This window comes from Tetrao urogallus (genome assembly GCF_951394365.1).
Source record: "Tetrao urogallus genome assembly, chromosome: 4".
Taxonomy (NCBI): Eukaryota; Metazoa; Chordata; class Aves; order Galliformes; family Phasianidae; genus Tetrao; species Tetrao urogallus.
Genome location: NC_136817.1, coordinates 34,264,196 through 34,282,147, shown reverse-complemented (window position 1 = coordinate 34,282,147; position 17,952 = coordinate 34,264,196). Strand labels below are relative to the sequence as shown.

At 39.3% G+C, this 17,952-nt stretch overlaps 1 protein-coding gene across 1 annotated transcript in view; it reads right to left on the bottom strand.

Moving 5' to 3' along the window:
• The window catches only part of TNIP3 (TNFAIP3 interacting protein 3), a gene marked incomplete at both ends in the record, with an annotated part of 84,602 nt that extends 70,496 nt beyond the window's left edge, over positions 1-14,106 (bottom strand). The window contains one exon of the mRNA XM_079534107.1: positions 14,023-14,106. Coding sequence (XP_079390233.1) covers positions 14,023-14,106 — 84 coding nt within the window. The remainder of the gene's footprint in view (positions 1-14,022) is intronic.
• Between the last annotated feature and the right edge of the window lie 3,846 nt (positions 14,107-17,952).

Below are 17,952 nucleotides of genomic sequence, written 5' to 3'. Positions count from 1 at the left end.
TGGAAAATCATCGCTACTAGCTTCAAAATTCTGTTGAAAATAACAAGTCATACATCTGAAGAAAAAAAACACTTAGTTCTCTCCACTGCCTCAGCTCACCTCACCACCTACTCATACTTGGGTTCTGAGCACCTTTGGGAAAGGTCTTCCCCAGCTCTCTCCTTTCACCTTACATCTGCTCTGCATCTACAGTATGGTTCTGAACTCACTGAACTGAAAGGTCTTGTTGCCTTCAATGGAGCAGAAGAAAAAACATCCAATACTTATTTTTCATGACATTCACAAATCTCACTGATGAAAATGACAACTTTCACCCTGTAACCTTCATATGGACTACATATCACTGCAAGTCCTCAAGTTCCAGGAACAACTCTTAGTGGCATGTAGCCACAGAATGTGAAACTGTATAGATGTTACTTTTAAAGCTACTACATACAGAGAACTCAAAGCTAAATAAAGAAGTTACTGTCTTACCTGGTGCAACACAAAATGGATTGTTAAAAGCATGCCAAATAGTCAAATAGGTTTTGGGGGTGGGAGGAGGGGGGGAGGAAGGGGTTGTTTGTAGTGTGATTAATGTTTCAAGAAAAAAAAATAAGCTAAGGTGTTAGTTATAGCCCAAAGGACCTGCTTATTTCAAGTGCATTACCTCCATCTCTTTTTGCCTAGAGTAGTTCAGAGGAACAGTCTCATGTGAAGCTCTGTTGCATTTATGACTAGCTGAGTCAGCAAGGTGAGGTTACTTCAATAGGCTTCATCCTTTCACACTGGGGAAAAACTAGCAAAACAAAAATCATAAGCCAGGACTCTGTTAATGGAGATTCCATTTTAACTGCTGTTTGCAAAAGATCAGCTAGAGTGCTGTGGTACTTGTTTCTTGTTCCAGAAGCAGGACTAAAAGTCTGATTATACTGCCAAATAATTCAGAAAGATTAGCAATTATTTTCAAGTAAAGACCATATTCATATGGAAAGACCATATATCAGTTAAAACAAACAAACAAACAAATAAGCAGAGAAACACATACAGTATGCTGAGAAAAGATACTTCAGTTAATTTGCTATCTCAGTTCTGAAACCTCAGCTCTAAACCTGAATCATAGAATCATCATAGAATGGTTTGGGTTGGAAGGGACCCCAAGGATCACTAAGTTCCAACTGCTCTGCCACAGGCAGGGCCACCAATCTCAGATCTGGTTCTAGACCAGGCTGCCCAGGGCCCCATCCAACCTGGGATGGGGCATCCACAACCTCTCTGGGTAGCCTGTTCCAGCACCTCACCACTCACTCTGTAAAGAACTTCCCCCACTCATCCAGCCTAAATCTTCCCTGCTTCAACTGAAAACCACTTCCACTTGTTCTGCCATTATCTACCCTCGTAAAGAGTTGGCTTCCCTCCTGTTTATAGGCTCCTTTTAGGTACTGGAAGGCTGCAATAAGGTCACCCAGCAGTCTTCTCCAGGCTGAACAAACCCAGCTCCCTCAGCCTGTCTTCATAGGGGAGGTGCTCCAGCCTCCTGATCATCTCTGTGGCTCCTCTGGACTGTCTCCAACAACTCTCTGTCTTTTCTGTATTGGGGGCCCAGACCTGGATGCAGATGGGGCCTCACAAGGGCAGAGTAGAGAAGGACAATCACCTCCCTATCCCTGCTGGCTACCCCTCTTCTGATAGAGCTCATGGTACCACTGGCCTCCTGAGCTGCAAGAGCACACTGCTGGCTCTTGTTCAGTTTTTCATCCACCAGGACCCCTGGGTCCTTCTCAGCAAGGCTACTCTCAAGGAGTTCTTCTCCCAGTCTGTTTGCATATCTGGGATTACTCCAACTTAAGTACAAAAACTTGCACTTTGCTATGCAGAGCCTCATGGGGTTCACACAGGCCAATTTTTCAAGTTTGTCAAGATCCATCCATCTGTATGGCATCTCTTCCTTCTGAATGTGTCTACTGCATCACTCAGCTTGGTGTCATCACTTGGGTGAAGATCTGACCTAGAGCGTAGCAAACCTAAAAAATGTTGTGAAGGAAAATCCAACATAATCAGAATATGATGAACCAAGTACCATCTTTCAGTTCTTTGCTGTCCTTAGTTGCCAAATAGCATCTTGGTTTTGCATTTCATCCTACCAACTCCCAGTTAAAATGCCATTCCTGAGGTTGGGGAGAGCAACACTCCAGACCGGTGTAAAAACTTAACCATATCCCACTGTAGAGTGTCTGGACAAGTTTTTATCAAATAAGTATATCAGTTTATTTATTCCTTGAAGAGAAATTGAAGATCCTGCAAAACATCCCACAAGGTGTCACTAGAGATGCAGCAGCCAAAAGACTCCTGAAACACCCTTCCCTACCTTTGCTTCCTGTTCCTTGAAGATGTTACAGACAGATTGGAAATCATAAAAATGAAGACAACTGTTCAAAAACATACTTACTTGCACACTTCTGTCACTTAAGATGTGGCCTATTAAGCAATAATTCGAACAGCGAATGAACCAAGTAAACACTGATTAACAGGGAGTGTAATTCAACTTAGGCAACAACTTACAAGGAAATAGCTCAGAAGTTTGCAGCAGGTTTTGTGTTTTACAGAAGAATCAGAAGAAGCTGTGTTGCCCCCCTTTTAAGACTCCTAATATAGAAAGAGGGGAAAAAAAAGAAAAATCAACTATCAGATCTGCCACAGTCCCACATTAGTGCTAGTGATAATGTCTCATTTCATTTTCATCACTCAGTTTTAAACCCATCTTTTAACTCAATGCCTATCACTGAAGGTTACATTCCAGTGCCTTTTTTTTTTTTATTATATGAAAAATAATAGTTTACAGCCTTAGCAGATGCTATATTTACTCACAACTGAACAGCACAGAGATGTATCATTGGCCTACTCACTTGCTCCAGAAAGACCAGATTTAATGAACACCAGGTTTAATGACTTACATTGCTTATTGCCTAGCAGCCAATGCATGGTGATTAGCTGATTATTGCAGAAATTACTCAACTTCCTATATCTGCATGCCAATGGCCAAATTCCAAAGGGCACTCCCAGAAATACAAGCAATCAAATCCCATGTGCTCAGGCTATCTGTAGGATTCATCCAAATTTATTTGTAATAGGGACTGTTCCTTATTTTTTGAGAGAATCTTGTAAATGATCACATCTCCCTTGTTTCATTCTCCACAAGAACCAGCAAGGCTGAGACAATCTATCAAATCTTTTCAGAGCAATAGCATTCAATGTAGCTGCTAATGAACCCTGTCCTCATTACAGAGACCAGCTGAGGCAGAGAGACTCTTAAAAGTGAAACCACAAAATGGATTTCTTAGCCTTAAAAAAAAATTCATCAGAATTTGGAACACAGTTCTAACTAGTTTAGGTATGAGAAACATCCAGTTACTGGCTTTAAGGAACAGAAAGTTGAGTACACACGTTATTATAACATAGAAAGTATATAATAAAAACAAAAAATACAGCAAGTATAAAATATCAATACTGTTTCTATTAGCCTGTACACAGTTAATACAAGAGCACAAAATACAACTGGTCTCAATTGGAGTTCAAGTGTTTTATCTGCTTGATTTGTACATTAGAATGCTGGCACTAGTAGGTTCAAATGCAATCCATAAGAAGTAGCCATCTTACATTTCCCAGAATAAGCAAAGAAATTATTCTGCATGGCTAAGTATAAATAAGAATATTTATTCTAAGGTTTTTGTATTTCATGCAGAAGTAATTTCACAATGGCTTAGGGTCATCTATCGGAGAAATAAAGCAGATAACAGTAACTGCAGTACAATTTCTAAGAACAAAAGCTCTAGGAGCATTTGTAATTGCTAAAATGTATTATTAAAAACAAAAAACCCAGGAAGTTATAAGATGGTTACTGCAAAAGCAGTAGACATAATTTTGTGGAATCAAAAACATGAAGTGAAAGCAGTATTGCCCATAACCATTTACCCAGAATAACTGTGACAAACTGAAATAGCATTCCTTTCCAAGAACAGTCAATCAAAATTTGTCCTAATAAGACTGAAGATGTTTTTACTGCCAGCTATATTTCAGTCTCTGTTTCTAGCTGATGAATTAATGATGCTTTCTTGATATTTTCCTTTCCAAGCTCAACACCATGTAAGGTGAAAAAAATGAAACATGATATGCAAGGAAAAATTCAGTAGTTCAGTAGTTCAGTAATATGCCTCTTAAAAGAGTGCTTTGCCTTATCTTTCACATGGCTGCCACCTAAGTCTTTTCAAAATAGCTGATTAATTACTGTAAACTCAGCAAGTTTATCTGCCTTTTTACTTTACATATTCATGAAACATTTTTTATGTGTTTTAATTTTAATAAATATACTTCTTTCCTGTGCCATACCACTCAAGATTTTTAAAAAGTTATACATTCTCAAGAGTAGAACTTCTCATTCCCTTTCACCCCTCAAACACATTCTCAAACACATTCTTCCATCTTACTGCTCCTTGAGCTCTCTTTCCTTCAGATATATTTCACTTCCACAGAATTTCAGTCAGAGAGCTAAACCTCTCTGTAGATCTGAGGCTTAAAAGCAGCCTCCACTTGCTGCTACCTTAGAAATAGTGTAATTATCAGAATCTGCTTTGCTCTGGACTATCTCCAGAAACTGGGCCAAAACCTCACTGAGAATTGGCTGTTCCACTACACATCTGCGACTCAAAGATGTCCTTTTAGACTCCTTCAAGGTCTATCTCATACACAATTCGCCCCTGAAGGCACCATGGTCCTCATCTTTCTTGTGACTTAGATGCGCAGGGAACAGGCCAGCCTCACACAGTGGGGGACAGAGAATATAAACAAGCATCCAGCATGGGAAGAGGACTGTGGGGCAATGTGCCAAATGAACAGCTGCCTACAAGAGCTACAGAAGTATGGGCCAAGGACTTTGTTTCAGGCTTACTTCAGCAATATGGTTTAATTCATGTCTTGGACAGGTATACCAAGCTAGACCATTACCTGATCAAGATGCAAAAACAACGTTGACTGGAAAGATGGAAACCCTGTTAGTACACCTATGTGCAGGCAAGGGACAGAATAATGATTCTTTGCAAACTGCAGACCTGACCAGTGGCCTAAAAGCAGCTAGCAGTACCAAGAAAAGACTTATAGAGACTATAGCCGATAATCCCCGTAAATTTGTAATTAAAACCTCCCAGCATAGTCACTGGATACTTTCTTAATTGTTATCATTTTTAAAATCTTATTGTACTTGGCATCAGATCTGGAAGGTAGCCAAGCCAGGCAGGACAGCTAAAGAAGTGATGCACAGCCTGCCTTGCCTTACACCAATGCTTCTATCAGTCTCTGCAATTTAGCTGTCACATCAAGCTCATCCCATCTGTTTTTCACCTCAACCCTAATTCCTGGAATTATTCAAGGTGTAATTACTATCAGAAACAGCCAAACAATTAATAAAGGAAAGGAAAACACTACCTCAAAAACCTGCTTTTATTTACTGTCATGTCTTTCAGTAGGACTACCATAAAAACAACAAGCGTATCCACTACACAAAGTCAAACTGCTGGCCTGTATCCCTGTATAGGGATGTCTTCCACATAAGGCCAGGAGGCTACAAATCCAGACTTATTTCTACCAGCTTCTGTGGTTTTTCAGTGTCTTCCAGAACATCATTGCTATAGTAGTATTTTTAGAAATCTCTTAGAAGATATCCAAACCCCCCAAAGATGAAAATAAGGAAATTCTTTAAGAAATTATTTGTCGATGCAGGTCTCATAGGGAGCTGAAAGAGACCCAGCTTTTACTGTTCCTACAAGAGAGGAAACCACGCAACCAATGCATTTGGAAGCACCATTGCATGCACATTTTAACACTTCTCACGTTGTATCTTCCTGATATTCAATTCTATGGAGAAATGAGCGCTATCAAACCCTGGCCATATCCTATACCAAATACATGTTTTCAAAAGCTCCGATCAAACCCTTTCAGAGCTGAGCGAGCAGGGGATGGCCTTTGGCATGCAGCAACGCTGCCATCTACAGCCTGATTTGTGCCACAACACAGCCATTCGGAGTTCTGTAGATGAACGGGACTTTTTCAAACGTTTCTGCTACAAATCAAGCCTGAGCGAGGACGCAGCTTTAAAATGACATTTAGTAGGACATCTTGTAATACTTTAGTCATGGAGACACTTCATATTTTCTTGCTATAGACTGCATGGTCTCTAAGTCTCTTCAGTTATGAAAGAAACAATGATACTTACGTTTTAGTGGGAGTTTTGGTGCCTAGCAGATGCATCTATGAAAGCCACGTTTGAGGCAAGAGGTGAGAAATAGATGAACAAGAGATTTCCATTGTCACACATACACAAGACTCACAGAAGAAAATTACTGTCCTTTTTATAAGTCATAGTTCAGATGTTATTTTTACAGTCAAGGCAGACATTAGCACTTGTTATTTGAAGCAAGAAAATCATCAGTTCCAGGTCAATTGGCACATTTCTGAGAAACCTCTATCTAAATTCCTACAAATTGTAAGTATGCAAAGTCAGATTCAGAAATAACAACATATAGTACAAGCAAGCTACCTTGAGAACATTGATAAGCATCTGGAAGCTTAAGCTAATTCAAGGCCAGGTAGAAAGGGAGGAAATATCTTCTGTTTAGCCCAATGATGTCAAACACAGATGATCTATTTTACCCCAGCGGCCTCAACAACTTCATCAGTGCTGCCTGACTTGGTCCATGACATATGTTACTGCACATTTCTCAATGTTACCCCCATCTCACCCCCTTCCCTGTTACGATGAGGCATTCAAGGTTTCTGAGCAGTCTGATCTAATGGCTGGCAACCCTGCCCATGGCAAGCAGTTGGAACTAGCTGATCTTTAAAGTCCCTTCCAACCTAAGCCATTCATGATATGATGGCCACATCCAGCCTTGATATCAAATGTATCTGACAGCTATATATACTTTCCCGAGTGGAGAACTTTTCATATAACTTGGTATTTTTTAATTTGTTTTATTACCTAGTTCTATTTGTCTACCTCAGAATTTTAACATGGCTGCACATTTTCATGCCAAAAGATTGCCTCCATCTAAATACAATCTTAGTATATACTTCTTAGGACATTTAGTAAACACAGCTGTATCCCTTCCACCACGTGTTCTGCAAACAAATCCATTCAACAGCAGAAAGCACATAAGCTGCAGCCTAGCCTATAACCTTCCCAGCATTCACAATGGGAGCCCTTCATCACACCACCAAACGCTCTACGTCAGACTTCGCTGCAAATAGTGATCATTCAGGTTTGGTTTATGGTGGAGTTTATCTCAAATTCTACTTATTGCTCTGAAATCAGCAGGGATTTTGGTACTGACATTGTACACTAGCAGCTGAGTACCAGTAAACAGAGGGACAAGACTGCGAGTTGCCTTTTTGTAAAGGTTTAAGAATCCTTCAGGCTGCTTTCTCACCTTCCCAAACGTGATCTCAGAAGCAAAATCTTATTCACGGTAACCACTGAAAAGACTATTTAAATCAGCAAAGCCGAGGAGTTATGAACCAAGTAAAATATACCTTCAAGACAAATTTTGTTAGATAGACTTCATGGAGTTCATCTGGAAGAGTCCCAGTGGAGTACAGTCAAAAATGATAATGAAGAAGCAAAGTAATGTTAGAGTAAATAAATTAAAAAAATATTGACGTTTTCCTTTTACAAGCAGAACCTTTTTTCCCTAAAATTGCAGGTAAGTTTACTAACATAATTTCATCAGCAAGTATTTGCCTGCAAAACAACTGGCTTGCACAACATTTAAAATAAAGCACCTCAAAGTCTTTTTCCCCTCACGTGAGATGGATGTGAAAGTCGATGCACTTCTGCTTCATTTATACAGCAAAGAGTTCATCATTCCTTTCTGGAAAATGCAGTTTAACCTTGACTAATTTTTGCTTCAATGAACTGTTGAAGCAAAAAGTTAAATTAAAACAGTACATCCATGATACTACAGGAAAACAAAGTCTGATTCTGCAGTAGGTTATATATATGTAACAGTAGAATATTTATGGAAGTAGCATAAACAGAAGTAGCTGAAGATAATCAGGGGACTGGAGCACCTCTCCTACAAAGACAGGCTGAGGGAGCTGGAGAATGGAGAAAAGAAGGCTGTGAGATGACTTTGTTGTGGCCTTTCAGTACCTAAAGGGAGCCTACAGACAGGAGGGGAATCAACTCTTTGAAAGGATAGATAACTGCAGGACAAGGGGAAATGTTTTTAAGTTGAGGGAGGGGAGATTTAGGTTGGATGTCAGGGGGAAGCTTTTTACTATGAGAATGGTGAGGAGCTGGAACAGGCTGCCCAGAGAGGTTGTGGATCCCCGTCCCTGGAGGTGTTCAAGGCCAGATTGGATGGGGCCCTTGTCTAGTATTAAATGTGGAGGTTGGTGGCCCTGCATGTGGCAGGGGGATTGGAGACTCATGATCCTCAAGTCCCTTCCAACCCAGGCCATTCTGTGGTTCTGTGATAGCCAGGATACCAATTTCAAGAGGGAAAATTATAGTGATATACAAGTAAATGCCTGACAGCCTTTTTGTTTAGACCACACATAACAAAATGGTTAACATTATACCTTCAATTTTAACTTATAACATTAAGACTTTGTTCAATGGAAAATAAAAAATACATACAAACTAAAAAAAAGATATGTATATGGATCTACTACTCGTGATGCCACTTGCTAACTTGGGGTTAACTGGATTATGCCACACCAAAAAGTAATAAAAAATTGGTAAGGGTAAGATGGATTGGGACCAGAAAGGTTATAAGCTAGTGTAATTCATAACTACAGGGATATATTTTGGATGAAGAGGGAAAAGTTGTGGTCAGTGCATGTAAGAAACAGGCTAAGAAACAGGATGTCTAACAAGAGAACACCTGTAAAAAAATCTGACCACAATCAGCAAGACAAGATGTTGTCTTAGAAATGGAAGAGGCTGATGTGTCAGTAAGATTACTTGAATCTTCTCCATGCAGCAGATCTCTTCCAAGATTTCATTTGATCTTCAAGCACCCCACAGTGCACAGACCCAAGTCTAGAAGTTTGTTTGCATCTCTACTAAATTTCTAGAAGCTTATTATGCATGCATGTGTTAGCTGTAGATATCTTTAGACTTTCTCAAAAACAATCCTGGTTTACAGGGTAGCATTTCTGCTGCAAATCAGCTTGATTTGCAGGACTGTTCATCTGTATTTCTATGAGTGAGAGAAACCAAGTTTTACTGCTTTGGATTGACAGTGTTTTTGTTGTACTCCCTGTTGCAGCTGGAAAGCTGTGGAGGGATATGTGTTTAAGCTCTCATGACAAACTATTATGCGACTCTGGAGGAGAGTAGCCTACTACATTTGTAATTTATTCCTGCAGATGTTCCTATTACAGAATTGCAATGCAGTCAGTGAATCTAAATTAAGCATTTTCACCATTAGTTCTGATGTACAGCTTCATCTACACGTATGTGATATCAAATACCTTAAACATTAATTTATTCCAGATTTAATTTTTGTTATTGCTACTTATATTTATATATTTATGCCTGCGTTTAATATTTTTTAAGCAGACATTCACAACTCTATAAAAATGAAGGCTTGGAGAGGTAGTTTTGATCACTGCAGCTGCTTGCAAACAAGTCAGAAAGGGGAAAACTTCCACTCTTGGCAAGACAGAGGGGAGAAACAAACAAGCAAAAAAAGATCAGAAATCCCATAACAATCCCATGCAAGCAGCAGTAATCACAAATTGGTAAAGACATTATCACTTCCTAACAACAGAACTAGAGATAGCCAATCAGACCAGAATTTATTACGGCATTGGAGAACATCTACATATGTTTTCAACAGGTCTTCATGTATTAGTAATTTCAAGAACTAGAGTCACTTGTAATAGATTATTAACTGAATAGTAATAGCATACATTCCTTCTTGCCTCAAGTCACCAAAGGCACTTCTAAAATAACTTCAAACTGTTAACTCCACTGGAGCTTCAACAGAGTAAAATAACGATGCCCAGAACTTCCAGCAAGATCTCCAAAAGCCAGTTTTAAAGCATCCAAAGCAGGACTTCTGGTATAGACAGAATAAATAAATAAAATTAAAAATTAGATGTCTCTGAAGGGCCATAAGCAGTTTAAGCCTGCTTTGTTTGTGGATTAAATCTGTTTGTCAAAGACACAAGCTTTAAAACACTGCTGTTAAACAGAATCTACAACAAAGAACACCCCACTTAAGATGTTAAATGAAAACGTGCCTTGCAAAACCTTAAAACAAGCCTGATGCAACAATCTAAGAAGAACGCAGAGAATTCTCTCTCTCTCCTTCTCCATTTGTTTCAGGAAAGCCTTCTCCTGTTCCCACTGGGCAAATGTAACACAATCCACTTGGGTGGCTGCTCTTGATGCCCTGCTTTCATCCTGAGCTCCCACTACACTCCACCACTTCCTTTCTGAAGAACATCAAAGGGCATCTTGCACCCTTCCTAGCTCTTTGTCCTGTTCTTTTAGATGCTGATAATTTCCAGAATTGCTCTCTAAAATGTTTCTGAATTTTCTCGGTTATATGTGTGTGTATGTGAATATATAAAAAGGGTAGACTCAGTTAATACTCAGTCTACCCTTTTTATATATTCACACACACACACATACATAAAATAGAGCTTTTAGGTCTCCTCCTTTCACCTACTTGGTCCTTTGTTTTCCAGACAATAATAATCTAGTTCTCTATCTCAAAGCTCTTTTCATTTTCCTCCCACATCTTAGGTATCCCCTCCTCCCTACTGTTTAAACAGCTTCTACCATTTCACAAGCAGCATAACAGATGACTTTTATATATTTGTTAAAAATTTAATCAGTATACAGAAAGGTCAAACATTTCTCGTCCCTACTGGCATGGCAATCATGAAATGTGAAAAGGGAGGCTGCCTCCTGTTACTCCTTGGACCAAGCCAATACTCAATATTTTCTAATTGCTGTCTTTTAAATCTCAATTTTTTCCTCCTCATACCTCATAATTTGATTTTTCCTTCATGTTCATGAGTTGCTATTTCTATCATAGTAAGAAACAAATCCAAACAAAATTGTGGACATTTTTCTTCACGGCTTTGCCAGACACTCTCAGTTCAGTGATTTTTTAAAGCTAAGCGAAGTGCTTATATTCATACTTCATGGAACTAAGCCTTGGACAGCTGAGTTCTGGACAAGGTTTATATGTACTTAAGTGCATCTTTCAGCTGACCATCTCTGCTTTGCTCACATCAGCATTCATCCACTTTCTGCTCTGACAGCTCCCTTTCATTTTATAGAATCATAGAATCACAAGGTTGGAAATAACCTGCTAGATCATCTAGTCTGACAGTCTTCTCATTACCATTGCTACGACAAACTAAACCATATCTTGTAGCTCCTCATCCAGACACCTCTTGAACACTGCCAGGAACAGCGACTCCACCACCTCCCTGGGCAGCCATTTCAGCACCTGACCACTCGCTGAGAGAAGAAGTTCTTCCTTATGTCCAATCTAAATCTTCTCTGGTACAATTTGTGGCCATTTCCCCAGGTTCTGTTTGTTGCCTGGGAGAAGAGGAAACCCCTCCTCACCACAACCTCCCTTCAGGAAGTTGTAGAGTGCAGCTACAGCTGAAGAAGCCTCCTCTTCTCCAGACTAAACAATCCCAGCTCCCTCAACTGCTCCTCATAAGACTTGTGCTCCAGACCCCTCACCAGTTTCGTTGCCCTTCTCTGGACATGCTCCAGGGCCTCAACGTCTTTTTTGTAGTGACGGGCCCAAAACTGCACACAATACTCCAGGTGCAGCTTCACCAGTGCTGAGTACGGGGGGATGATCACCTCCCTGCTCCTGCTGGCCACACTATTTCTAATGCAGGCCAGGATGCTGTTGGCCCTCTTGGCCACCTGGGCACACTGTCGGCTCATGTTCAGCCAAGCATCAACCAACACCCCCAGGTCTCTTTGCTCTTCACAGTCATCCAGCCACTCATCCCCAAGCCTATAGTGCTGCATGGGGTTGTTGTGGCCAAAGTGCAGGACCCCACACTTGGTCTTTTTGAACCTCATTCCATTCACCTCAGCCCAGCAATCCAACATTTGGGGCATGCTTCCCTTTAAAACCCCTATCCCCATTATTACCCTCCCAAAACAGATTTCTAATGGGTATTCTACCAGAGCAATACAGCTTCAGCAAGAGACAGTTATATTATTAGCTATGTAATTTCAACTTAAGTTTTTCCTTTTTGACTGAAGACAAGCAACTTGCAGGTGTACTTTCTACCTACAAACTTTATTATACAAACTTGTCTTGCAAAATCTCAATAAATATCCAGGCAGCACTCCCCAAAACACTAACCATAATCCAATGCCCTACATTATCATTTTCAGGGCTGTTTTTATTTCTTCACTTCTTTGTTGCTATTGGTTTGAGAGTTTTAAGAGTTGTTTTTGTGGGTTTTTTTTTTTTTTTTCTTTCAGGGTTGTAGATTGATGCGTTGGTTGCTTGGTTTTTGTTGATGTGCTTGCTTCGATTTCTTTTTGAGAATTTGGCCTGAGATGCTGCAAACATACAGTGCCAAACTAAGGCATGCCATCTTCTCTGTTACCATTTGTAATGCTTGCCTAGGAATAATCAAAACCTACTTGAAAAAAAAAAAAGAAAAAAAAAAAAAAAGAAAGGTTCATGTTTAACAAGAACTGATTCCAGCTTTTACCACACAGTTACAAATCTGATTGCAACATGATCAGGAAACTTGGACACAAACCATGAGAAATTTGGCCACTAAGTTAAGATAGGAACCTAGAAATTTCACCCTCAGGTTGTGTTTCCAGATAAGCTTGACCAAGGAAATCCCAAACAAGCACGCTTGGATGCTTCTTTAATACAAGCAATGCTATAATTGGATGATGCTATGAACAGATTTTTCTCATTTTGATATTTAGCACAAATAGAACCTTAAAGTCAAAGCACTAATTGTGGTATTTTCTCTCTTTAGTAGAGTATGTGTTAAGATATAGATTACATCAATTATGGCTATATATCTTCAAGTGCAAACTCTACTGTCAGAAGTCTATAGCACTTTTGAAAGGGGGTAAACACCAAACTGCAATATATTAAACCATTTCTCAAAGTAGTTCCAATACCAGTGTCATACAACAATAACTAATAAACATCAATCACCACTTAAAATAGTATTTGAGAAAAACCTAAGTGAACTCAGAAGGAATAATGAAATGCAGTGTTTGATTTTACTGAGCTGTCTCAATCACCCTAGATATCCCTCTAAAAATGAGGTCATTGTTTAATTGCTACTTAAGTCTTCCTTCCCAAAACACAGCTAAATAAATCCTGTCCATCAGTTTTTATGACTTCCCTTAGTTGAACTATTACTTCTAAACTAAGCCACTCTCACAGGCACTGTTTCAATGAGGAAAACGTTTCCAGTGTGCATCTTTGCAGAATTAGGTACTTGTATTACATGGTCTTCCACAGAAGGAGTATTCATCTCCATCTGACTGCAAAGCAACAGGTGACTCGCTTCAAAAAGAAACTATTAAGAGCAGATGCACACACAAACATTGTTCTCACTTCCCTTCCCACAAGCCATACTCCTAAGATACCAGCTGTTGGCTGCCTCTTCCAGGTTCTGCATCCTGCCCTGTTACCCTAAGCACTGCCTCTGCTAGCATTCCAGCCAGTGTTGCTTGCCCCACAAGGGCCAAGTACCTCAGAGTCAGTTTCTCCATCTATCCTTTTCAGGGACAAGACTCCGCAGCCCAAATAACCTCACCTCAACATTAGATAAGACTTCTCAGATTCCTTTATTAAGATCACCTGATAAATGACTGCTTATCTCCATCAAATAACTAAATTAATCTTCATTTACTTTCTACTCTCTGCAGGAGATGAGGAGAATACAAAACAAGGCAAACAAACACGAATGAGAAAGCCCAGGGGTCAAGATGAAAACAGGAAGAGTGCTTACCCATTGGTTTTGTGGGTCAGTTACTTTATTGCCAATAGATTTAGGTAATGAGTTGCAGCATGTGGTCAGCACACAGCAGCTCATCCCTATCACTCCCCTCTCTCTTTCCCTGCTATGCTGTGGCTCCTCCACAAGAGTAGTCATTCAGAAAAGTAACAACCATGGCTTTCCAAGGGCTACAGAGACCACCTCCTTCTGACCCTGGTGTTCCCTCCTCTGCTCCTTATGCATTGTTTTCTCCTCTTCTCTCCTCTGGTGTTTTCCACTCTTTCTTAAATGTGCCTGAGGCATTGCCAAGTCCTGCTGAGGGGTTCAGCCGTGCCAACTGGCTGTGCCATTGGAACCAGCCATATTCAGCATAACAGTCCTGGCCTCTCCTCTCAAAGCAGCCCAGCAGCTCCCTCCAGCACCTTGACACAAACTCAAAACAGATGTCTACTACTAACTGAACTGCAAACAGAGCAGACCAGACACCCTAAATAAAGAGGTCAAACTGTGGCTCTCCTGTATCCATTTAAATACCAGTGCCTCATAAAACAGACTGTATGTCCTCATCAGTAAGTACTGTGCTAAGCTGCATCAGTTCATTGTCCCACACAAATGTGTGCCCTCAAGCACCGTGCCACGTGCTCAGATCTTCTACCATGAGGCTCCAAATGGACATCTCATGGTCTGCACCTAGATGATCCCTGTGCTCAGTACCACTAATATATCATGACAAGCTGTTTGTATTGCAAGGAGCTGTAAGTGCTCTCTGTTCAACTGCTCATTATATTCAGATTTTTTTGGTGCCTACAAAGCATTATGCTAGTCTGTAACAGAATCCATGTCTGCAGTAAAAGTATAGCTCCTTCAAAGCACAGCCCGGTATATATTGCTACAGCTTAGAAATACAGCCACAAATGAATCCATCTGATGTTCTTTGAAACTCTTCCCCAGAAATAACATTAAAATTCTCCTATGAAGCAATTTTATGCAATATCTGCCCTCCCCCAAACCTCCCCCTCAACCCCAAAAATTTCTGTAACAGCTGCACAACTGCAATCATTTCCTCCTACTCACTGTTCTTCATGTTTACACCCTCTGAATTCAGACAACATACATCTGATGTTTTTTTTCTAGTCCATTCATATTACCAGACTTCATTCTCTTGAATGTATCTTTTCAGATTCATGGCTTCACTTCTGTACCAGTTGCTGGCATAATTTCATGGTAACTTTAAAAGCATAACTCAATACAGCTGAGAATAAAAAAAAAAAATAAAATAAAATACTTTGAGCAGTCAAACTAAGTTTCTTCAAGCTGTTTCACAATGTAACTGATCTGAAGTTAACAGAAAGGATCTTTTCAGAAGCATTTTTTCTTGAAGAACAAATCCACTGATAAATACTCTCAGTTCAGGGAAGTCAGTTATCTTCTCTGTTGACCAGTAAATCTCTATCCAGAACGTCTTCTGATGAGATTCATTATGCAATTCTAGTAACACCAAAAGGAAAAAGCAAGCAAGCCAGGAGGAGAGCACGGCTGTTCTTAACACATTGAGAAAACTGTTGATTCAAAAGGCACTAATAATATAGTTTACAAAGATGTACCATAACCATCTTTGTTTTGTTTATACTTAACTGTAATCATAAATTATGTTGAAATATCACTTCTCTTTTACTATATTGTTTATTTCTTTGCTCTTAACTTTTCTGTTAAAAAAAATGCCTTTTAAATCACATTTCTCAGGATTACAGTAGCAGCTGGTACTTCTAACATGACTGGAAATTAATCACTAGAAATGCACATATAAAGTTATACAAGTCTTTAAACAAAAATAGACTCCAAGTTCATAGTAGATGCTCCAAGAAAAGTCAAAATGCAATTTTAATGAAAAAAGTTAATACAGTCACTTGTGGACATAACTTTTATGAGACAACAAGCAGGTAAGACAAAAACATATACAATGTTTGGAAGCTTTTTAAAAAAGCTATCACCTTTGCTGAAGTATCTTACTAAAATTAGCAGTACAAAAAAGCTTAAAATAAAGTGCTTTTTATGGATCTGTCAAGCCATATGGTTACATCAGCCGGATAAACTGTGTGTCATCTGAGGAAAGCTGTCATAATTGACCTTTCTGAGGCCCTTTTCTTCAGGGCAGGGAATTTAACTACAGACCTGTTTCGAGAAAGACAAACTAAGACAGAAAAGCAAAGGCAATCACAGCTGTAATTGCAGGCAAAAATTGCTGCGGCTGTTTGCCAGCATTATTCAAAGGTAATGCAAAAGGGCACCTTTGTATGACTAAAACAGTAACTGACTTCCCTCATTCTGTTTTAGCCAGACATAGCTCTCTGAAATCAGCGTTTTATCTAATACATAAGCTAGATTGACTAAGAGTGCTCTTAATTCCTGGCTGCCAGGTCAAGCTGGGAATCTTCCTCTATAATTATAATAAATTATGTCATATACAGTAAAAATAATAATAAATAGAAAATTAAATAATGAGTACATCATAAACCAGCATCAGAATAAATTATCCAAGTATTTGTAAATCAGGTAAGGATCAGTTTAGTTCCAATTTATTCATGAATAATTTAAATCTTAATTGACAACAAAACATAAGCAGCAATATCAAAGAAACTTAAAGGTCACCACCAAGGGAACACCAAGGTCTATTATAGAAAGTGAAAGATAACAAAAAAGCACCCATATCTCACAGGCTATTAAAGGATCCAGCCTAATCTCATCTGGAGCTGCAAATTATATATTTCAAAGCATCATTTATGGGATCAGATCACAGTATACCATACTAGATCACACTCTTTCTCCATTCCCACGTTCATAAGAATCCTTTGATTTTCCAGTCTCTCATCTTGACCCAGTGATAGCAAGCTTGGTGGGGTTTTTTTGTTTTTGCTTTTTGTTGTTGTTTTGGTTTGTTTGTTTTGGGGAGGAGGGTTGTTGTTGCTTTTCCTTTTTTTTTGTTTAATAATTTATATGGATTTCAATTCTGTAATACCAGCCCTGTTCTTCCACAGTGATTAACACACTTAGAAGACAGACACAGTTCGTGCAAATCTTCAGCTAAGCATCTAGTCAAAAGACAATAATACTCAACTGAAAGTCTTATCTAGAGTCCAACAAGTTCTGGGACTGGCCCTTATATACCTCCAGGAAGTGGCAACAATTCCAACCCATAAGCTATTCGTCAAAGCATGACTAAGAGTAAACACTGAGTTTATATACAGATCACTCTTCTGTAGACCCTTGATTTGTACAGCACTTTAAAGTTCCACATTTTTCAGCAGGAATAATGCATTTTACAGGGCAGTACACTGGCATTTAATTTTGTACCCACTAAGTAACCTGTAAAAACAGCACATTAGTTATGCATGCATTGTTAATTTCTAATATGTTTCCTGTTAATAACATTCACACACAAATGCACCTAAATCTCATCACAACCAAATTATTGCTGACTCTCTCTCTCTCTGTCTCTGTCTCTGCAAACCGAATTTCATCTCAGTCTACACTTTCTCTGAACTCAGATCTGAAGTCTCTCAGTCCTCAGAGCTACACAGACAGTAGATCATGCAGACAATGTTAGACTCATGTGAGCTTCCCAAGCTGTCCAAAGGAAGTGTGCACACTCTCCATAGTGCTTCTCTTCTGGCATTCACCTGAATACAGTCCAGCAGTGTGCCAACATCTGGACAGAATAAACTGGCAAGCAATTGGTTTTTGTTCTACCTAAAGCAAAGAGCAAGGCAAGCCCTAAATTAGCTTAGAAAGAAAAATATTTTCCTTGAAATCACACAGTAACATTTTTCCAAAGTTTTATTCTTCATCCTTATAAAATATATTACATTTTCTGAACTACTATTCCAACATTACTATAATCAAAATATTTTCCCCCTTTCATTTTCAGCATTCAAATTAGAAAAC